Genomic DNA, 23,802 nt, shown 5'->3' on the forward strand with positions numbered 1-23,802 from the left:
AGCCCACAACTGCAGAGGGATGTGCAATGAGAGCAGAACATGTTTGACATTCCGCATCCTATGTTTAATGAAGCCATTACTTTGAGTTATATCAGTGTTTTCTGCTGGGATTTACAGTGCCTCAAGGATGGTCAGAGGATACTCTGTCGAGCTGCAAGTTAAACCGCTATTGCCACAGCACAGCTGTAAATATACAGGAAATTACCATAGGGCCAAAAGAACTTAGCCTGTACTTATCTTTATCATCATTATTCAATTCTTTTCCTCTTTCCCCCTCAGAAAAGCATGTTTATAGAAGTGTGGAAACAACTGGACCTTTGAAGAAATACTGAAAACCAGAAGTAACCCACTCTGCCTTCCTGGCCTGTCCTCCCCCCATCCTGTAATGCCTGGCTAAAACAGGTGTTCAGTAACGAAAAAGGAAGCATTGCTCCTGAATGCCTAGAAGCATAGCCCAGCACAGATCCAGACAAAAAGTCTTTTCATTCCTAAGATATTTTTTACAACGAATCCATTGATAAGAGCAGTCACCTGGTAGGGAGATACAGATTGGGAACCTTTCCTTCCCAGTTTACCTGTCCTATATAATTTAGAGATTTATAACACTTCTTGAACTCTGCAACACAGCTCCTCCTTTCTATGATTTTCAGGAGTAAAGAATCAGAGAAAGCCCTTCTCTTTTTTTTTTTTTTAATAATAACTTTTTTTAATACTGAAAAAGAAACTGAATTAGAATAGTAAGTGCAGCATTTTCCCCTAAAGGGACACCGCTTCCCTATAGAGCTTCTGAATATATCTTTTCCTATCTTCACTCTCTGGCTCCCTACAGATTTAAATTACAGAAGAAGAATATCTGTCCTCAAAGTAACCTAGTTATTTAATCCACATGGATGTTTTGATCTCTTTCCTCTAGCCTTCCATACTGAATAGCCCCACAGAATTACTACGGGTGCTAAAATGTATAGAGTGAACTGAATCAGGTCTTTCATTCCTGCCCAGTAAATATTCTCATAGCTCTCACAGTCAACCCATGGACTCTGCTCTTCTTGCTCCTCTTTTTCACATTTCAAGAGTCTCAAGCACTCTGAAACCAAATGTACTTCCTTTACCCTTAGAAATAAGTAAATTACACTATCATGTATTATAAATAGATAATACAAATAAAACCATCAGCAATGAAACAGGTAACCAGAACCTTTCAGCCTCCAAATCCCAAATGCCTTCAAATAATATAATCAACAACTTAGGGAAATGCAGTGCATTTTCAGTAGCAAGGTAAAAATCATTCCCATTCATTCACTCTCTTCCTGGGAGCATACAAGCCATGCTCACTGCCGTGGGAAAGTGGTATCAAGTTCTACCGTGACCAAAGATCCCACACGGCAATACTTTACATACACTAAGGGTTATTGAGCACAGTACAAAATTAGAGAGAGGGCTTTGTGGGCTAAAGACTCATTTCAAATTGGCCCAAACTGCTCTTATAGGAGTAAACTGTGGCTGTGTTGAAGTATGTGAGGGCAGAATTTAACTTCTTTTTTTTCCCCCTAAATTAAATTCTAGATATAAAAGGCCCTATAAACATTTCAGCAACACCTACCACCATGTTCTAGCACAAGTCAGTTTGGTGAAGACTTTACATATGCACTTCTCTTCAAGCACACACTTCAGTCACCTTTTTAAGTGCAGTGCCAAATTGAGACTTGCAACTATTTTTCTTTTTATAATGAATTTACATCTTTTCTCTCTTTGCCTTCTCCTACTTTATGGTGAACCTCAAAATGGATTTGAATTCTACTTAAAAGTCTAAAAAAAATTTCCCTAGATCTCCAAACAATAGATTATTGGAAAAAGAGGGAGAACACTTTTTCAGTTGCAGAGAAGCTCTGTAACTGTACCAGCATCAGTATTAGACTCTCTATTAGAGAGATAGAGTTAAAACTGCAGTGGATTTATGATGATCAATAAAACATAATTGTGGCCATGCAAAAGATAACCAAACACTGGACAATCTCCCTGCCCACAAAGTTTTTAAGTTTCAGTAGGAATGCTGGCTTGGTATGCACCCCCACTAAGCTGTACCATAAAAGAGCAGAATAGGGATAAAATAATGAAATTCAAATACAGGCATGGGAGGGTCAAAGCTTAAGCTGAAAGAACTGTTTTTATTTTACATCCTACACTAACTGTAGCAAACTTCCATGCAGTTAAAGCTGGAGATAAATTCCTATCCTGAAGACCTTACCTTCAGTTCGTTTTCTATACATGCCTAGACAAAAATGTGATTCATTACATCACTGGGTCATCCCTTGAAGCTAGCAGCAATTTTTTTGCGTAAAGAATAGAACAATAAACCATAAATTTGCATTCAAGAATCAGCATGTAATAAGTGTTTACACTTAAATTTGATGTGAGCCATGTGTGCTTATTGCTTCTCAAGCTCAGGTCACATTTCAGTGCCTTGGAGACAGATCATAAAATCTAAGTGAATATTTAGTTCACACATCTAAACGTGTCTCGCACATCATATAAAAAAAAATTAAAATAAAACCCCAATGCCCAGCTCTTCAAGAGGAATGAAACATGCATGCATTAGAGGAGAGATTGTTACTCTCTCTTCTCATCCACTACAACAATATAGGAAGGTGGAAGTCAGTTTTCCCTGCCTGCTGAAAGATCCTTCTTCCCACAAATCATCTCCGGATTTGCAACAATGCTGCAAAACTTATTGCCACTGTTGCAAATGTTCTGGGGCTTTTGAGTCAACTAAATTCCAAGGTCCAAGATCAGAGAAAAGTCTTAAACATCTACATCTTTTTCAGTCCACTCATCTGTAGCATACCACTTGTATAGATTGATATAGTTAAGCAAACATTTAAGCAGAGTTCTAAATCAGGGAAGCTTTCCATAACTGGAGCCTAGAGATGAAACACCAAGTAATTCAAAGCATAAAGCCTGTTTGGGTTTTGGATTTTAATTTTTTTTGGTGGGTCGTTTCTCCACCCCTTACCCCCACATCCCCACCACCCCGATGGTTTTGTTGTTCTTCTTGCTTTCGTGTTTTATTAGGGTTTTTTGGTTTGTGTTGGGTTTTTTTTTCCCCCACTGATGGCTCTATTTATATCTATTATCTAAAGGATAATTTAAATTTCTTTTCAAATTATGGGAGGGGAGGGAAACTCATATACTTTGCAAGATAAGAAAAACAGCATTTTAAAATTTAGCTTTTTTAACTTATCACCATTTCTTCAGAACAAACAAAACCAACCTGATTAAACAGCAGATGCTGAAAAGCACTGGTCTGCTGTTCTATCAGTTCTGTTTTCAGTCAAATACTCTACAGGAAACTTCAGTATGATTTATAGCATCAGGAGCAGAGTATTGTACATGGACTGTATAAATACATGTGTTACAGACCATTTGTCAATAATCTTTCTCCTTAAAAGCTCATGAAGATACAGTACCAGTAAAAGCTGGCATCATATTTATGCAGCAAAATAATAATATTCTACATCTTGCAATGATCATTTTCTGAGGAGGATAAATGTTTTGAACAATCAAAGCATTCTAGTCAGCAGTGCTGCAAACTGATTGCTTTGGAATTCTTCTGACTAGTAATTTCTGAATCTAGATTGTTATTCTTAAAGTTTAATTACAGGAAAAATAATTTTACAGTTTGTGGAACACCATCATTCTCTTCTCTCCAAGAACTCAAAGACAAAACCAAAAAGATTTGGATATAGTCCTTCCAAGTTGTCAAAGTGCCAACCGGCAGAAATCTGACCCAGTATTTGTCTATGCTTCGGACATGTTTGTGTTTAGGAAAGAAACTTATCTCACTAGCCTATAAAGTGTGGCAGTTTGGGATCTGTTACATAAACAGCTGAGAGACAAACCCCCATCCTGATGCAAGCCTGAGCAAGGAAAGGAACACCAGCAATGGCAGAATCTACAGCAGTCTCAAACTAAGCCTTGTTGTCTCTACACTAATCAGAACCCTCAGTCAGCTCTACTCTGGATTTTTTTCCAGAAAACAGGTTACTTGATCAGAGATCTGACTGCGATTAAAAATCTGAGATTAGGGAATTCAAGGATAAGAATGCAGAGAGAAATTACACCCCTTAATTTGGTGAAGCAAGAGGAAACACAGGTCACTGGGCAATTGCAGAAAAATTCAGCTCTGATTCTCAGACAGAAATGACGAAACTTTAATTTTGGCAAGGTTGTCACTTTTTCAAAACCACCTTCTTATTTGTAAAATTAGGATATTACCTTATTCTATAGGGTTTTGCAAGAACAAAAATACTAATGAATATATCTATGATGATTTTGGGAACAATTAAGAAAGCTGTAAAATAAGTGTTTGCAAATAGCAACGGAGAAGTAGAGCATACAGATTGCCTCATGAAAAGTATGGGAATCAAAAGTCTGAGGCTGAACATCAGAGTACTTAAAGTTAGGAACACAAGCTCGATTCAAGCTTGCAGTACAAAATGGAATGGTAGAACTGCCAATCCTCAGGCATGTCAGCTGAGTCAGAGTGTAAACCCACCTCCTTTTAAACACTAGACTGCTTTTCAGGATGTATACCTGGTAAGCTCAAGCAGATGACAAAAGATAATGGTAGTTCCTTTTCTCCATTCAAATGGATAGGTTTACTACAGGAAGAGTCATTTTGCAAGTCATTTATGCTATTCCAAAAAATGGCTCTGAATTGAAACAAAACCAGTGTTACCAACTCTGCAATCATTGTCCATGTAATTGTGCATGAAACAAAACAGGGGGTGAAAAAGCCAAGTATATTAGGTCAAAAAATAGACAGAAAAACAGGCTAAGGAAAACCAGATAAAGGCCGACAAGCTTTCAAACAAAGCATACTAAAATTAAAACTTCTTTGCTACTGTGGAAACTCAAACTATTGTCAACGCCCTCGTTACCTTCTGTGGCACATTATACTTGGGGCTGCAGCTATTTTACCACATGACTGAAGATTGTGAAAGGGAAGCACATTACTGATGGCCTGTGGTGCATGGGGGCATGTGGAACAGACATTCATGACACAACTGCTTCTCATCTCAGGGAAATACTTGCTGACCTAGATAGTCTCTTCTTAGCTGTGCTGTTCTAAGTAAGAAATTGTTAGGTCAACTTACTACTTGTTATTATTTCATCTATGTATTGGAAAGATAGAAACGCCTCCAACAGCTTGCAGAGGTTTGGGGAGGATAAATGCATCAACATGAGCCAAACTGGAAAGAATTATGTTTTTGCTTAGTGTGATGTTTAATAGAGGAAAGAACACTTTGGTTTTCGGTGGTTGAATGTAAACATGAAAAACTGTGTATTTCCACAGTCTACAATTATACATGTCAATTATTGTCTTGCATAATTTGCATAATAAACTCATTGCATTACACATACATTATTAATAAAAACTTTTTTAAAGGAAAATTAATAACAAACATCATAAAAAGTAGAAGGAAACCAGAACTGATGATAATCTATAATGGTAATTCATGTTAATCATTTTATTTGTTTTGAGACCACAACTTAGATCAGTATATAGAAGTTTAAATAGGAACCAGTAATAAATTGTGTTGACACTGAGGTCAGGTTTCTGCAATACACCAGATACTGAACTTCTAGTCCATAAATGCCTTCACCGCAAATAAAACATAAATCTGTTATCTTTACAGCAGCTGCAATATGGAAAATATGATCTTTTTTAATTTTGTTGCCTCATGTATATCTTATTAACCAAAAAGACATAAGAAATATGCTATATAGTTAAAAACCCCAAAGCCCTAGTTGTATGATCAAGAGGACTGGTTTTTTTTCAGCTATTCTCTCCTTTCCTGTCATCAAATTAAAGTAAAGTTTTTACAAGATAAAATGGCCTGGTCTTACAGGACTCGCATAGCCAAATTTTCAACAGTAATAAGTCTCAATTAGAGGTGACTAAAAAGTTAATTTTCCATCCTAGTCGAAATTTTGATCTTATTCAGACTAAAAATGAATAGTCAATGTTTGCTGTAGGGTATTAAATGAAAAATATGTATAGGTACACATACATAATCTTCAAAACAATGTTTGTTTATATATAATATGGCAATTCTAATCTAAAAGTCCAATTGAAAAATTTGAAATGAGACATTTTATCATCAAAACAAGAAACTCAAAATTACTTGTTTTGACACTTCCTAGTTGAAATATTTGACAAGAGCGTGTCAAGTTTGACATAATTTTCCAATTACAACTCGTTCTTTCTTTGCACATTTTTTGACTAAACCGATATAACACCTGGTAGTATTAAATAGAATTCAGGTATTCTACTTATCCAAAGTTTTTATGTTGTTCTAAGAGGATTTTTAATGCTCAGTGGTTTTGAGCATTAAAACATTCATTCTCCTTATAATTTTATTTTTACTTTCTCTGCATCTTACAAAATGTAGTCTTTTCTGTTTCTTTTTCCCTCTTTTTTAAATCTCACTTGACTAACAAGAGCAGGTCTGATCCACCTGACCTAGAGCATGGTCACGTCCACTACCAAAACAACGCAAGTGAGGAGGAAGCAATCTCTGAAGCAGGCAGGAAGGGCAAGGAGGAGAGGAAGGATGAGGCAGAAGAGGATGGGCCTAGGAACTCTGAAACCTGTCCTGCCACAAAGAAGCTCCTTTCAGGAAGCCTTGGGTTTATATCCCTGGGTGACCGAGGTTGAACTGCAAATACATGCTGCTTGGCTTGCAAATTCAAAAGGAGAGTCATACAGACCCACACAGGAAAGCAAAAACATGCAGCTGGAGAATATCATGGAGCAGCTATCATAATAAAGACTTATGCTGGCTTCCAGTTCTCTATGGAGGCCAAGACAGCATTTTCCAATGGATTTTTAGTTCAGCTGCTGACTCACAGAAGAAGAATCTGCATAGTGGTGAACACTCTTTAACATTTCATCCTTCAGAAAACACTGAATTTACAATGGATGATACTCACCTTTTACAGTCAGCCTAGTAGCAACTCGTATGAAAAGAAAAGCTACAATTATTCAGCACAGATGCAGTTTGCACATTATGACCAAAGAGGGGAAAAAAAAAAAAAAAGGTAATACTTGAATAGAAGTAAAAATTAAATACACCTCAAAGTGCTTATTACTGGATAACCACAGCATCCTATTCTGCTACTAAACACAGCTGAAATTTCTGAGGGAATCTGCCCTATGACAGCAGTTAAGGAAAGCTGCAGTAAATACTACAAGTGGCTTTTCATCTCTGTAACATAAGCAGCCCTCTGACACAGTTCAATTACATCTCTAAAGTAAAGGACCCAAGATCCTAGTATCAACTGTGACACAACATATATTTGAAACATTGCCAGAGATAGGTTAAATGGAAAGGTTTATATATTCCCTTTATGCAACTCTCCCTATTCAAATCAAGGCTTTCTCACTCAATAGAATAACATGGGAAAAGTAATGTTTGCTAAAGACCAAAAAAGTCACAATGAGAATATCTTAAAAAAAAAATCTGCTTATAATGGAAGCTAGGCAGTGTTCATATTAAAAGGTAAAAGTTCTAAACAAGTAAGAACAAAATCTGATTTTAAAAGCCTTATTTCATAAGAATGCTAACTAAAGCAGCATTTAAAATGTCTTTACCTTGTCTGCAGCTACAGAATAGTGTGTAAAAAATCACATTAAAGCCACACATATCATTGAGAAATGAGAGACAGAGACCTCAAGCTAAGAGAGCACTGGAATTCATACTTGTATTTTATCCAGCTGCAGAGTTCAAGGTGAACCCCTGTGTACTTAAAACTATCCACACAGAATAATTCCAGATAGATGGGTGAGATCTTGAAAGGTCACATTGTCCAACCGCTTGCTCCAAGGCAGGAACAGCTGCCTTTTTGGATAGAATGACATTTTGGACATATGTTTATCTAACCTATTTCAGTGATGAAGACTACTCATAGATAATCTGCTCCCCTAGTCTTATCTTTTAAAGTCTGCCTTGCTGCAATTTCAGTCATTAGTTGCTGCTGAGGGCAAGTTATTCTCTCCTCTGTGGAAGTCTCTTACACACTAAGATTGTTACTATGTCATCTCTTACTTTTAGTCTCTATAGCAGTGTTCCTTTCTTCTTTCCTTCATGCAACAGTCCTCAATTAGTCCACATGTTTCTTAAATGCTGTGCTCGAAACTGAAGGGAATATTCCTGTTGGGATCTTACCACTGTCGAGTAGAGCAAATGCATCATTCTTGTGATGTCTTGCCTTGTATCTATCTTCATATTAATCCTTATTCTCTTGATGTATCATCCCAAGAAGATGTTTTCTGCGCTTGAAATTGTGTGTTCAACTCAAGTACCATGTCTGAGCCTGGACTTGGCCTCAGAACCTGCTCCATTTTCCTGTTTCAGAAGGTTGGGCCAAATCCAACTTGGAAATATGCTCCGACACTCGGTCTTTTGGTTGAAGGAGATGAACATGTTACACAAGCTCTTTCAAACCCAGAATTTACAGACACTTAGTGCAACTGATTGCTCAATGTTGACAGCAAGGAGTGCTAACTGAAGCTATGTTTATTGGTTGGATGAAAAAAAAGAAAAGAGGAGAAAGCGGAGGAAGTGTTCCATGATGAGACACAGCACCCGGCACTCACAAACATTACTTCAGGGCAATGTTTTATGCTCATTTGTGAGAAGCCACAAACAAAAACAAACCCCACATACACTTAAGTATGACCTCTCTGCATACTTCTCCATAGAAAGAAAACTCATAGGTTCTTCCAGTTCCTGCTGTGATTATGCAATTCTCCAATTTAGGAAGTATGGCATCTGCCAATTGCAGTGCCTTAATACTCCCAGTTCAACTCTCATCAAACCTAACAGTTGGATATAATTCCACACGGCTGGCAAGCTTGCAGCATCATAAATGCTCCCATCAAATTACCTTTTTTTCCCTCTGTAGAGCGCCCCCAGTAGAGGCTTACCTTAACCACTGCTGCCTTAAATTCCTTTAGTATTCAATTTTCTTAAGAAGCATGAACCACACTGGGAATTCAAAATACCAGTGACCCTAGCTGTGTTCTCAGTCTAAGAGACTGCAGCCTTGATAAGTTTTGAAACCGGGGCTGCTACAGAGTTTTCTTTTGCTCCAGTGCTTTCAAGGTTACAAGCAGCAGAACTGCTCAGTACTTCAGACAGTCCTATGAAACCACAGTGACTTTTATAAAAAGCAGGGTCAAATTATGCTTTTAATGAGAAATTTTTATCTCCTTTGTGGAAAAAAATCCAGTAGGATTCAACAGAGCATGTTTCTTGCATGATAGTTGTCTTTGGCATAATTCAAAGCAAAGCAACCTTTCAGGCATTGCTGCACAGTAGTCCTGCAGGAAACAAGATTCAGGTCCAAACCTCCATCTCCTGAACTCTGTGCAGGTGTAGGGACCTGCAGCACTGCTCCACCAAAAATCTGCGAAAAAGTCCTTAATGAAAAATGTTAAGGTCTGTGACTATTTTCCTCAGGGGTCTCTCATCACCTTACACTATGAATTTCTTCATCTGCCTCCTTCATGGTCTGAGGATTCTCTTCCTCAAAAGGAAACAGCCCTCCTGAACTGCATTTTTTTAGAGGAAACTGGTATTCAGCAAGGCAGTAGATGTTGCCACAAAATTTTGCTCTAAATGGCCTGTATGCATGACTAGTAAATTGTTGATCAGAAACAGAGAACTTCTCAGATTATAAAGACCTTTTCCTCATTTACTCCATTTGTTTACAGTGTAGAGAGCTAGTTCCCCTATTATTTATCATCAACTCCCAGTTAAGTGTCAGACAAAACCTAGCACCCGAGTCAAGTATTTCCTGGGTTTTAAGTGCTTGCATGAGGATGTAAACTCTGAAGAGGAATATTTACAGCCAAACAAAAACACTGTTTTCCCCAAGGGAATTTTAAACCTTGAATGAACTATGAGTATTGATCTTACTCTAAATCTGTGGAAATGAGTTTCTGTAAAACTGAATTAAAGACCTTATTATAGTCTTAATTTACCCACTATTTACCAACAAAATTTCAAATCACTCTTTCAGAGGAAAAGACAATGACAAAAAACCACAAAAACAAAAAAGGAAGAACCAGTAAGAAAGTTAAAAAAAAGATTACTTTTTTAGAGGGAATCCTTACTAAAATATATATGATAATGCAAATAGGATTTGCTCTCAAATGTCACTAGGATTTTCTAACCCAATTGTCCCTGTTTACATATCATGTACAGAAAAAACATACCTGATATACATGTTGTCTAATACTGTATTTCTTTTGATACTTCTATGATAAAAAGCTACGATAAAAGTCGAAGGTCCTAATGTGTAATGGGGAAAGTTTGGTTTCAGTTATTGTTTTTTTTTTTAAAAAGAGTAAAGCTCAGGTAATATACAAAATGTTACTATTTCAGCAATAGATAAATGGTAGATAAACACACCTTAATAGTAGTTTATCCAATAAAAATAATTCTACCCCCATCTGAATGCTGATGCCTGGAGACAGCAGCAGTCCAATGAATATAAATTATATGAGGATTCTGGAACATGCTTTGACAGAATAAAAATTACAATAACAGCCTCCTAATTCTGACTGATGACATTTGCAAAAGAATGTAACACTTTCAAGACTTCTTGTGGCAACACTTCAACAGTGAGCCCTCAATTGTACAACTGGAAGCCCTAATTACTGTGTGAGCTTTCAAGGGTCTGCTTCACCTCACTAAATTCATGTCGTATTCAGTTTTACTACTGTAAAACACAACACACGCACACAAACCTTGTTTCTAAGAACTTCCATCCTGGATTTATAGTATTTTTATCAACAAAAGTGAAGGTCTGCCCGGGCCCAGGGGAGGATGGATGGATGGATGGATGGATGGACGGATAGATGGACGGACGGCTGGCTCCTGGAGAGGAGCCGCAGCCCGCGCGGCGGCCGCTGCGCCCTCTGGCGGGGACGGCACCGCTCCGTCCAATGCAGCCTCGCACCCCGGTCACAAAAATTTGGGTTTTAAACCCCCCCCGAGACAGCCAGCATGCCTAGAAAATTATTGCACTTGAATTGGTCCGACCCGATTTTTACCCAGTAAGGTAATTCTGAGGAGCTGGCAAAAAAAGGCCTTTGTATTATTTTTTCATCTGTGTTGAAATCCCTTTGGTAGCATCCTCAGAAATCCTCCATGACTCCAGCTCTGCCCGGGCTTACCAAAAGTTTCCATTTCTTGATACTGTTATTCCATTCATTTTCAATAAGGTGTTTGTTACTGAGTATTCGTAGAATATGTCAAAAACAGCTTCCCATTAAGAATTTGCAGCTACTTCAAACATTTATTCTTTAATTCTTTAAAGGTTTTATCTGAGCGGATCTAAAGGGATACAGTAGGTGCTAAATACAGTAAAACTTTGAAACATTACTTTTTATTTTGACTCATGGGACCTGAAGTTGAATTTCTGGTTTTACATAATTAACCTCTTCTCACTGATTAGACACAATCTCTCACTGTATTTTTTATCCAAAGAGCAGCAGTATTACAAACAAACAAACAACAACAAAAAAGGAAATAAAACCCTAACTCTGTAAATTACATTTAATTATTACTATCATAATACAGATTTTTTTAAGTAAGAGGAACAGAAAAGATGCCCAAGTTATAAACATCTGGCTGTCAAAACTAACATCAGGTTGCCCTTCTTCCTAGTGGAAGAAAACAATTGCTTGGTATATTTTCTTCAGACTGATATTAAATATCAGAATAGTATTTGCCTGATTATAAACTCCTTCATACTTTATAGCCCATTCAGGAAGATATAAGACACTACTAAATGATTCATGGATAAGCAATCCATTGGTATACCTTCTATTTAGTACCTCCTGGTGCAGACATAATACAGCTTAATAGCCTAAGTCAGTGATGTGCAGCGTTTATTTGTCCATTGATAAATTTTATTTGACTCAGTCAGTACTAACGTCTTATTGTCTGGATACAGTGGCTGGAAGATAATAAACTTTGTGAGCTCAGTCCACAACATAGTAATTCTCTTTTTCTAATCTCACCCCACACTTTTTTCCCTTATAACTAATGTTAACAAATACCAAGATTTGTTGGCTACAGCCCCAAGTGCAGCAACACGGCATTTGCAGCAGTACATGAAAAGTCTCCTCTTGGTTTTTCCCTTTGGCCCCAAGTGACATGTGAGCCCCAGCAACCTGCTGAGCTACCTTGTCATTTAACAATTCCAAAACTCAGTGGTAGGCCCCTAGCTAGGCAAATCCTGCTCTGTCTAGCACATAATCTCACTGGTTATTTAAAAAAACTACCCAGTCTTTCTTGTTCGGGTCAGTTACGCTGTGACCACTAAACTTTTCACGTCTGTATCAAACCCTTAAGAAAAGGAAGAAGGGGCAGTTCTATCGCACCGGGAAGCCAGTGGGCGTGCTTCATCTGATAATAATCTGGCTGGTGTTTCAAATATACAGGTAGAGCTTTTGGAAATACCTGTAAACAAGAAGCTTCTGCAGGCAAGGTCCCCTGACACACAAACCCCACTACTTTTCTCACTATCTGCAAGTGCTATCTGCCAAGCTTTCCTTTAGCAGCTTTCTCCACTACAGCACAGGAATGCAGGATACAGAAGGCTTTAGTGATCAAAAGGGACCTCCATGCTGAGGGGAACAGTGGCCCAAGAGAAAGCACTACAAGTGCTGTGTGTCACACATTAACAGGTGTTTCAGAGAAGGACTGACAAGAGGACCCCAATACTTCACAAGCAGACTTAGTCAACAGAGCGAGCTTCTCACTCCTAAAGAACAGGTCACATAACCCCGGGGGGCTTCTTCCATTATCCTGCTCCTTCTCTCAACGCCCGGTTTCCAGGGAAGGCTGCAAGCTACTGACTTCCGCGGGGGAGGAGAGTGCCCGCTAGGTCTTCCAGGCAGAATCTGCAGGGAAACTTTGCCTGCCCTGCACGGCTCGCTGCCGGGAGAGCAGGGGGGGCCCGCCGCGGGAGGGAGACGGGGGAGGCTGTCGGGGCACCCCAGAGCTCCCGGGGACGCCGGTGTCTCCGTACCTCCCTTCCCCGCGCTTAAGCGGAGACCCTCGCGTCTCGCACAGGGCTGGGAAGGAGGCTCCGGGAACACCGCGGAGGGGCTGGGGAAGGGAACAGCACCGGCTCCCGGTGATCGCGGGGCAGATCCATTAAAGGAGGAAAGTCCCGAATCCCATTAAAATAAAAACTGAAGTCATGGAGAGCTCTTTCCGGAGAAGCCCGGGGTAGGGAAAAGTGAGAAGCCGGGACCCCGGGCCTCCCTCAGGAAGAGGGGGAGCCAGCCTCCGAACGGCGTTTGCTCTCTCCGGGTGCGCGGCCCGTGGAGCTGCCAGCTTAGCCCAAACCACGGGATGCTCCGAAGAGGCGGCCCGGCCCCCGAGCCGACCCGACCCCGGCCCGGCCGCGCTGCCCCGGGCCGGCCCCGCCCGGCAGGTACCGGCTTCGCTTACCGCGGCTCTGCCTCGGCGTCTCCCCGCCGGAGAGCTGGCAGCGCTCGCTCAGGCACTGGAAAAGTAATAGAAATCCAGCAGCTAGTTTGCTCCTCCGCAGCCTCGCCATAGCACGGAGCCTGCCGAGTCAACTCTCCGGGTGCGGGGTGCGCTCCGCTCCTCGTCGGTGGTGGGGAAGTCTGGGGGGCGGCGGAGAGCAGCCCTAGCAGGCGCCGAACCGCCCTGTCCTCGGAGCAGCGCTCATGCAGTGGGGCGGCAGGGACGAGCCGCCGGGGCTGAAGGCGCTGGACCGGGTCTGGGGGGCGGTGGAAGGGGGGGGCTCCGTCCCCCTAACTTGCACGGCCGCACCGCTCTCAGTCCAGCGGCATCACCGCTAGGGAAAACAAGCCCAGCCTCGGCTGCGAAGTGCCAAACTCTTCCCTCCTCGCAGCCTGCTGATAGATTTTAGGAGAGCCACTGAGATCCTCCCTTCCTGGCTTGCCCCCACCCAGCTCCCTTCCCCCGCAGGGTGAGGCAGGGTGCCTGAGGGACGGAGCCTCTCCTCGGTATACCGCTACCGAAAAAAACCCTCAGAGGGAAACGAGCGACGAAGCGTTCCAGCTGGAGCCAGCGGATCAGCCCTGAGCCCGGGAGGGAGCAGCACCCGGAGGGCGGGCGGATGCGCCGCGGGAGAGGATGCGCGGGCGGCAGGGAGGCAGGCGGAGGACGGACGAACAAGTTCTCCTTCTCTTTCAGGGCGGTTTTGGCGGCCGGCGGTGCTATGCGGGGCCGAGGGCAGCCGCGTGGGGCGGGCGCTCCCCCGGCCCGCTCCGCGCCCCCCGCCGCCGTGCGCGCCCGCGCTGCCGCCGCCACGCCAGTGCGAGCAGGGGGCTCGCCCGGGGCCGGGTCCCGGCCGCCCCCTCGCTCTGCCTCCCGCCCCCTCCGCACGGCGCGGTGGGGCGCAGGCGCCGGGACTCCGCCGTCTCTCCCGCCGCTGGCGGCCGAGCAGCGCTCCGGCAGCAGCACAGCGGGACGCGCCGGCCGCGCTCCGCACGGAGGTCCCGGGAGGTTCTGCCTGCCCGGCACCTGGCACAGCGCAGCTCCCCGAGCCTCCGGTGCACGGCGTGGGGCTGGGGCCGGCGGCGCTGTGCGGTTATGAGGGGGAAAGGGGGCGGGCGGCATGGGAAGCCCCTCGGGACGGAGAGAGCCTGGCCCAACGCCGCCTGCTCGTTCAAAAGTTGCGTCCAACAAAAATGAACATGTGAACATGCGTCTGTTTGGCGGACGACAACTGCAATAACACACAAAACCTCCAACCCCGTTCCCTGTTCCCCCTCTTCCCCTAAATTTTCCCTGTGCTTTCGGGGAAAGCAGCCTCCCCTCTACATCCATTCCACACCCCCCCCCCCCCCCGGCCCCCTCCTCCCACCCTGTAATTTTCTTTTTTTCTTCGCAAACCGAGGAGTTGTTTATGTACACTCTTCACATCAAAAGTGCAATGACTAGGAGTTCTACCCTGAAAAAAAAAATTACCTACATGCTTAATTAAACGCAGCCCATCCCCTACATTAATCTGTGAACAACGGCGCGGAGACAGAAGCGAGCAGAGGGCACATCAGTCAAACCCAGACAAGCGAAAGGGGCACCGGGGACCGGGCGGCGGCTTTTTACCAGTTCAGCAAACTGTGGCGCTGGTAATCAGCTGAGCAACCATGAATGCACCAGCTTCTCAGCACTTGCTACAAAATAATTAAATTAATTAGATGACAATTAAATTAATCAAATAAATAGGTCTACAGAATGTCAAACATAGCAGATAACTAATACTTAATCACAAAAGAACAACCAGTAACGAGACTGTGTTTTCCCTTAATTTAGCGCTGTTCTTGAGATTAAGAATTCATCAACTCCATTGTAATTGTCTTGCTCTTTAATCGTTGATGTACTTATGTGTAAATCAAAGCATAACACTTGTGGGTTTAACACGTATATTTGAAGTACAAGCAGAAATTTGCAAAATCTTTTCAACGTATATTCAAATAGGTTACTTGCCAATAAATTTTCTACATTTAAGTTTATAGTAGGCCTTTCTAGTCCAACCTTTTTGCACATACCCCTGAACAAAATAAAAAAGTAGACCAAATATTGCTAAAAATAACTGCAGAAAATATTTTCTATGAGTAGATAATACTGAAGATTTTATGCAGCAGAAATTAAATCCAGACTGTGTTGAAATCTGTGGGAATTCAGGGAGTGTTACTACCTTGTATACCAGGCGATCTGGATTATACCACATGTTTTGGGCAGATTTGGTCAGGTTATTATTTAAGCTACTGCTGTTTCTTAAACAAAATGTGAGTCATAGGCTTCTTCGTGCTGTCGGAATACCATTTTTTCCTTGACAATTGGTCAGATTTCTTATTTTACCCAAAGTTTTGCTGAAGTTGCAGAGAGAGCTATTGAGCTTTTGGCCTTTACTGGAAGGGGTAAGGACGTAGTCTTAAAGAAGGACTGCCTCTCTCTCTGCTGTTTTTCAACAATGCTGTTAGATGAGAATAAGAACTGGAATAAGGTGAGAATAAGGTCTGGAAAACCTTCAAAATCTGTTTTCATCTGCTTTTGTCATTTTTAAAATAATAATAAAGATTAGGTTATTGTAAAGTTATAGTAAATCTTAAAATACAAAAGAATAATTTGAGAAAAAATGTATGCATGATGCTAAAATAAGTAATAATCCTTCAAGCCCCTTATCTATAGAATAAGATAGTATAGAAAAGCCTAAATGAGGGCAAATCAAATTTTCTTTCATTGGCTCTCTGCTTCTCAGTTTTAGAGATGTTGATAGTTTCAGATTTATATTCTTCATAGATATACTACAAAAACTTTGCAGAAGTTTTTGCAGAAAACTTATTGCAGAAAAGAGTAGCAATAGGCAACTGAAGCATGCAGTCACAGATAAAAATACTAGCAACATACTAGGTCCCATAGTCCAAATTTGCAGTGCTCTGTGCAGTTGTGGGACAGTTTTGCAGTGTGCCTTCTGCAATGTTAGCACACAGTCACTGCATTCAGTACCTCTTGTGCTCCACAGAAAAAAATCAAACTGTGCCCTCCAAGGAAGGCTGTAGGCATTGTGCCTCATGTATTAAAAAACATAATCAGGGCATAGCTGTATTTTGGTATAATTGCATGTAAAAACACAGGCAAAACTTTTTATTGCACTGAGAAAAAGCCTGAGATGAAAACTAATAATGAATTTTACAGTGATTAATGACAATATGTCTTTGTTGAAAAGGCATTCACAACAGAGAAGTATATGTATTATCCATTGTTACTTATAAAGCACAAGTAAAACTGAAAGAATAACTTCTTGAAGGCTTTCTGAGGCAATGAGCTCTTTTTACTCGGAACAAAGTGCCTGTGATAAGTTTTCATTACTTTTATCTTAGCCATCCTTACACATTATCTCACCTCTCTTAGATATATACCTTGCAGTGGCTTAAACAGCAGTGGTTCCACAGAAATCAATGAGAACACTTCCATTTTCACCAGTCAAAAATATGGCCTTGTAATTTCTCTTCCTGTATAGCTCCACCATCCCTGATTATAACATCAATCACTCAGGAAAGAAGGGTGGGAAGATTGTTCACTGTTCACTGTTCATTGTGTTCTACTTTCATGCTGCTTGCAAGTGCTCACTCTCACATACTCATTTAAGAATTTGCCTTTTTTTTCTTTTTTCTTTTTGTATCAACATAGTCTTTTTGACCTACATGCTTTCTGGCCTTATTGCAATCTGAATATGGAAGGTAGAGTTTTAAACATTTCTTTTCTCTGTCTTTTTTAACATGTTGTTAGCTCTTCTGCTTTAATACATACAAGAGAGGCACCTCTCACCTGCATTTCTGTAAGCAACCAATGCTAGCCTGGAACAATATGTGCTTTTACATTTGAGAAGTCAGGGAAGGATCTCTCTCTTTTATTTGGGGAAAAAAACTGGTAGGTAAACTGTAGCATCTCTGAGACAGTGGAGAATATATCTGTATTGTCTTCCAAGAAAAAAAAAGTGAGTTTTCCTGTTTAGTGAACCTGGACTTGCTGTTGTTCTGCACAAGATTGTGTCTGCATATAATTAAAAAGACTACAACCATCAGTATCTTCTGCTGCAACTGAATGATGTCTAACAAATATCCTACTTTCCAACTGCAGAGAGAAAAAGATCTGGATAATTTTAGAGCAACAAATAATACTTGATCTGCCAGGATTAGTCCCCACAGGAACAAAATTGATTGTGGGACCCTTATGGAGCAAGTAGTCCATAACACCTCGATGTTATTAGTACTGCAGATTGAAGCTGCACATAGCCTTTAATCTCCAGGAGTGAGTTTGCCACTGCGATTCACCTTCCTCCCTTTGGGGTTCTGCACTAACTAGGGCTCAAGAAGGTGATTAGTGTAGCTATTAGGAATTTGGCTGAGGCGTTAGGTGTAGTATAGTCAAAGAGAGGTGTTAGAGCTATGAATTTAGAGTGCTGCCCAGCTGGCAGCTGTCTTTGACTTTGCCAGTTCAAAGAAGGAGCACAGCATTTTAGCTGGATCACTAAAGGGCCCTGCAAAACATAGATGTCAAGGATGAGGCAGAGAGGCAGCTTCCCTGTTAAATAGGGAAATACAATAACTTTCCAGAGAATCTTCACTACACTCCTAAATAAGCCTTTCTTCTTCTCCTCTTCCCCTGGCTAGGAGAGCTGAGTCTCGAGTCTCACCACTCTGCTTGATTTCCCAGGGAAAGCACTGAGGTTCCCTTTCTGGTTGAGTCACATCCGTTAAGCTTCTGCTAAATTCCCTGTAATTCTCTACAGGATGCTGTATGCAAACACATGAGTTTCCATAATTGTGCTTAGTTAGAATATGTCCGTACTGTGGCTCTGAGGGCTGTGCAGTTAATGCTGGTGTAGCTTTGTTCAGCGAAGCTTTCTGCTTATCTCTAGGACAGCCGAGTTGCAAACCTCCCACATCTACTACCTTACGCCTATGCCACAGTGCATAGGCTGCATGGTTAGATGCATGGTTAGAGAGAGGTTCTTTTGAGGTAAAGAGAGTTCAGATTCATGGAGTAGTAGACACTTTGTCATATAGAAACTGGAACTCAACCTTGTTATCTCACACAGTCATAAAGTGATTCACTGGTAAATTGAGGAAGGGAAAAAAGGAAACAAACAGTTCAGCAAGCAATGCAGCATGAAAAAATAATAAAGTTTGAGGTTAAACAAAAAGTTTAATCCAAACCAGTTTTGATTCTTATTTCAGCTCTGTAATGATTTTAAAAGGATTGAATAGTTTTTGAAACAGAACATCCTTTCAAGATGAGAAACCAAAAAGTTCCAGCTAAAGTTCAATTATTTGAACTCAAGATGTTTCAAACATATTCTTTCAATGAATCTGCCTTTGCAACAACACTGACACAGGCAAAAGCAATGCTGCACCAAGTCTTTCACTGCTTGTGACTGGGAACTTCGAGGATGTTACTCAACTTTGAAAACCACAAGGCAGCAAACCCCAAAACAGGGCCTGGGAGTTCCAAGTCTCACACCCCATCCTTGCAACTACAGTAAAGTCTGTGACTGTGACTCTGAGTGAAGTGAAGGAGACCCTGAGTGACCCTGAGTGTGAATGGAACTCACAGGTACTCACAACTCAGGGTTGTGACCCTGAGTGAATCAAGAACTAGAAGGCTTCCTGAATGCTTGTGGCAGGGCCAAGTTTAACAGAGAAGTTAGTATTTCAGTATAGCAATGGTCAGCAGGCTAAATTAAAGCCATAGGAGAACTGAAAGAGGCTAAGGGGTGACACAGAAGAGAAAGCAAGCGTGGAAATGAAAGTGAGAGAAGAAAAAAACAATTTTGCCAGTGACATTTCTCTATTGCTGTGATGGAAACCTTATTATATATGGACACAGACTTCTGTGTGATGAACCATACATGCACAGCACCCAGGCCTTTTATCATGGATGGCTACAGGGAAAGTAGGATGTGCTAAGGAGAGGAATGGTGGCAGAACAAGCCATTAGGTTTCGTTCAGCCAGGGTAGTGAGGCTCAGCACAGGACAATATTCCGAATGGACACATTTCTTAGTGGACATGTTAGTACCAGTAGTCACTAAAGTAGTCAATTTAAAGAAAGCTGATGGAAGTTTTTAAATAGAACAAAAATTTTCAGCTGCATTTAAAACTAAATCAACTTCAAACACAGCTTTTCAGTGGCCAGATTTCCCAAGAAAGCAATCTTTATTAGAATCTGCAGAAGCATATAAAGGAATTCCCCACAAAGTCCTTTCTTACTCATGATTTGGAGCTGGTAGGAGGGCCTGAGCAATTACCATGGCCCATACAGTTGCGAGTAGAGTTAACTCTTTTAATCAGTTGAGACCAAAGAAGGAAATCTGCTGCTGAGCACAGCAGGGGAAGGCAGACTGGGGTTAGGACTGGTGTTACAAAAAGTAATTGGGTTGGGATTAGGTTTTAGGTCACCAAGTCTGGGCAAACTTTAATGCTAGAATGATCTTAATAAGTGCTTAGCTGAGACAACTGACAGAGAAGTAGCTGTGACAATGACCTGTAGAGGGTCAATGCTGGCGTTAATGATGGTTGTGGGGGAGGGGGAAAGGGGCAGCTGCAAAAAGTAGCAAAAATTTGGGAGTTAAATTTTGAAAACAAATACCACATTTTTGTGCTGTGGCCGCAGAAGCATAACAATCTGCTGCACATCTCTCAGCTTGTCGCACATTTTCCTTTCTGAAACCTGCTTGCATGTGAAACCACACCACAGCCTGGTCTAGCCGTTTGTGGCCAGGAATACCTCTGTTGCTTGGGTTGCCCCAGTTTGGTCTGTTATAGGCATCGAGTCTGTGCAACATGTTTAAGGTGCAGTTCAAATACGGTGTTTTTTCTTCAATTCAACACTTGGAAGAAATAATACTGTTGAACAACTGGCTCCCTTAAAATGTGAGTACTATGCAGTACAGAACGTGGGCTTCCTCCCTACTGTCCGGACTGATGTCTCTAGGCACAGCTGTCATGTCTGATGAGCCATAAACCCTGAAACCTGCTTCAGAAGCATGCCAGCAGACTGCATCTCGAGCATGGACATGTCAGGATCACACCAAGGTGGGCAAGTTTAACCTGACCATTTAAACTGGTCACGAAGGCCACAGCCTGCACAGGCAGAGAACGGAGTTTGCCAGAGACATTATTTTTATCAGTACAGGTATGATCTGCCTACGAAGAAGTGAGAGATATAGTTACTTGGAAGCTGTGTTGTCTTAGTGTTACCTTAGCGTATTTCCTGTCTGTTGTGGTGGATCTTAAAATGCGTTATAAACAATCAGTGTGTAGAAGCACACAGCTGATGTGCAAACTGGCACTGTGACTTGTGCAGATAGCAGGCTTAAGGAGGGGATGTATCTTCAGAGAAGAGCATAACCTAGCAATTTTTCTTCCTTTCAGCCTCTGCAGCAATACTTCCTCTGCCAGGGAAGTCTTCAAGAAGGGAACTCTCCAGGAGCAGTTGGATGCTAAAGCAGATGAATATCTCCTTTTATCTTGTTTTGAAGTGGTCCCTACTTGGATATCGCAGACTGAAAAGGTTTTTGTAGTGGTTCCTATCTCTCAAAAACACAAGCTTTGTTTATCCAAAGGTAGGTAACAAGCAACAGTCTGGGCCCAAGCAGTAAGTTCTGCTCTCTGGCAGCTTCCACCCCTCTCTACAGTAAGGTTTCCCTGTAATTTGCCCCACATGTTGGTCCAAACTACCCTTGAGTACCTTAGCTCCTATATAAACATTGAGATATGATTCTTTGTGAGTTCCACATACACCATGGAGCCTGGCTGCATGCCTATGAGAAGTGGTAAGCAACTATGCAGTCAAGGGTAGCACTTATTTGAAGATTTTTCATGTCAGAAATCCACCCCAGCTAAGTGTTTATTGCAAGACTTTGATCTCAAAGATTTAGTTCTCCCTGTGGAGTAAAAGCAGATGCTTGGTAAACTGTAGCTGTAGTCCTGACAACCCTTTCAATTGTCTAGACAGTGGAAAGACATGATTACATCCTCTTTTAAACTCAACTGCAACAATTCAACACACTTAACATGTTTACCTCAGGATGACCCTATTTACACTGCTTTGTTTCATGATACTGCAAGTATCTAATACTATTGAAAAATGCAGGACAATAAGGTGGTTCAGGATAAAAACCTACTTTCATTAACAGTAATAAATCTGACAGATGTGCTGGGTCACGTATGGTCCTTATGTAGACTTTAGCATGGACCTAGAGATTAAGGAGTTTGATAACATGCATTTACAGTTAATACTTCTCATTTAAGAGTCTTGAAAATGTTAACACTTACAGAAAGGCTATTTAATTAATGCTGACTGAAGAACACATTAAATTCCAGACATAAGGCCAGGAAATGTCCGACATTGCTGCATTTACTTTATGCGATGTAGTGAACAGGGCAAGAGAAAACTAAGTTATTGTAGTTATAACGGATGAAGAGCTGTCTTTGTCTCACAAGTTAGTAGACTTAGGAAAAGAGATAGAAAAGAGATATGAAAAGAGAAAGATAGGAGATTCCAGCTAAATCAGTATCCTCAAAATAGGTATGAATTCAGAAATTTCTCCAAGAAAAGCCAGCCATAGAAACAGGAGGTGTTAACGTGCTAGGTCTGCCTCATGTCAACCATGTCACTGGAGGAGGTATGTAAGAATTTTACTGGTAATATGATTCAGGACTATTTTAGGTGTTTTCTGGTTTTGTAATTTTTGTAACTAAGAAGGTAAAACTTTTCCTTTTGGTAGAATAGAATTTCTGATTTTCTTGTCAATCTGTTGTATTGTTTAAAATTGTCTCAGGTACTTCTGATAAAGCAGAAGGGTTTTTTCCCTCTGGAAAGCTTAACGAACTCATGTTGCCAACACAGGATCACAGAACAAATGCTTTGGATGCCTGAGAACTCAGAAAAGTTTGGGAATCTCAGAAAATTTATCCAGTGCCATACCAAATTGTGTCTGGATATCACCTTCAAGGGCTAGACTTTTAAACAAAGCTCTAAGTAAATGTAAACTGTAAATGTTTTAAAATACTCTTACCTTTGTCAATGGCAAGCTGTTGATATCTTCAGAAGGTATGCTTCTTTATTCTTGTTGCGTAGTCAATTGTCCAAATACCTGCTCATGCAAAAAGCTGAGGTTACTATTGTCAAAATGTGGTCTTAAGCTTGATTCAAGCATGTTTTGTGGACTACTTTGTCAACTTCTCTTTCTCCTAACATTCATTTTGAACAGTCTTATTTCATGTGATCAGAAAAATCAGTTTCCTAATACTGTTTTTAAGATGCCACTAAGTGAAACATCATTAAAACAACAGGAGTTATTTTTGAGGATGATTTTCTGGATGTATTTTGATGCTTGGTTAAAATTTCAGTTTGTTGCATCTATTTCATTCGCATGATACTGAGAAATGATTCTTCAAAGAGGTTGCCAGTATGGTCAGACTGGATTTCAGAAAGAAGTAGGTAGTAAAAACACACAAGTGAGATGTAGATACACATATACACAGACAGTCAGTACACATACTGAGTAAATATAAGATTTTTTATGAGATTATGACCTCACAGTTTTATGCTTCACCATGAAGTCTGATCTGAGTTGCACAGCTACAACTGCTAACATCAAGAAGCATTAGGTTCTTTTATTTCTGGTGCAAAATGAATTTTACATACGGAAGACAGATCATGAATATGAGGCTTGTAAAACAAACATTTTTAAAGTGAAAATAGCATCTTTAACCATCAGTGTTTGACTCCTAGCAAACATAAGGAAGAAGATGAATTTTAAATTTGGAAGCACCTAGTGAATTTTTAAGGACATATGACACATGATGATGGTAACTGAAATCTGTTTAAGTCAATAAGTCATAATTCACAGTTTTTCCTCAAAGCACACTGCTGTGTTGGCAACAATTAGCTCGTCAGCAATATCAAACAAGCAGATGATGCAAAAGAAACAATTCCCATATGTTCCTTTCAGTAATAAAATAAGAAGTCTATACAGCTAATACCTTTCACACGATCTGAGGATTTTATCTTAATCTTATTAGGTATATTGGCAGCTATAAATTTCCACATTATGGAATGTGCCTCAAAGATGTAGATCAATCAGTGTCACAAGTCAAAATCTGTTCTGAAAAATAAACTTCTTTGCTTTATAATTCATCACCTATTTCTTT

General features: G+C 40.9%; 1 protein-coding gene across 1 annotated transcript in view; it reads right to left on the minus strand.

The window, feature by feature from the left end:
* The window catches only part of PLXDC2 (plexin domain containing 2), a 257,174-nt gene extending 242,788 nt beyond the window's left edge, over positions 1-14,386 (minus strand). Inside the window, exon 1 of the mRNA XM_027720564.2 lies at positions 13,536-14,386. Coding sequence (XP_027576365.1) covers positions 13,536-13,644 — 109 coding nt within the window. The 5' untranslated portion in view covers positions 13,645-14,386. The remainder of the gene's footprint in view (positions 1-13,535) is intronic.
* Positions 14,387-23,802: the final 9,416 nt, after the last annotated feature.

The sequence above is a fragment of the Pipra filicauda genome, unplaced genomic scaffold (assembly GCF_003945595.2).
Source record: "Pipra filicauda isolate LSUMZ 115617 unplaced genomic scaffold, ASM394559v2 scaffold65_size3143899_pilon, whole genome shotgun sequence".
Taxonomy (NCBI): domain Eukaryota; kingdom Metazoa; phylum Chordata; class Aves; order Passeriformes; family Pipridae; genus Pipra; species Pipra filicauda.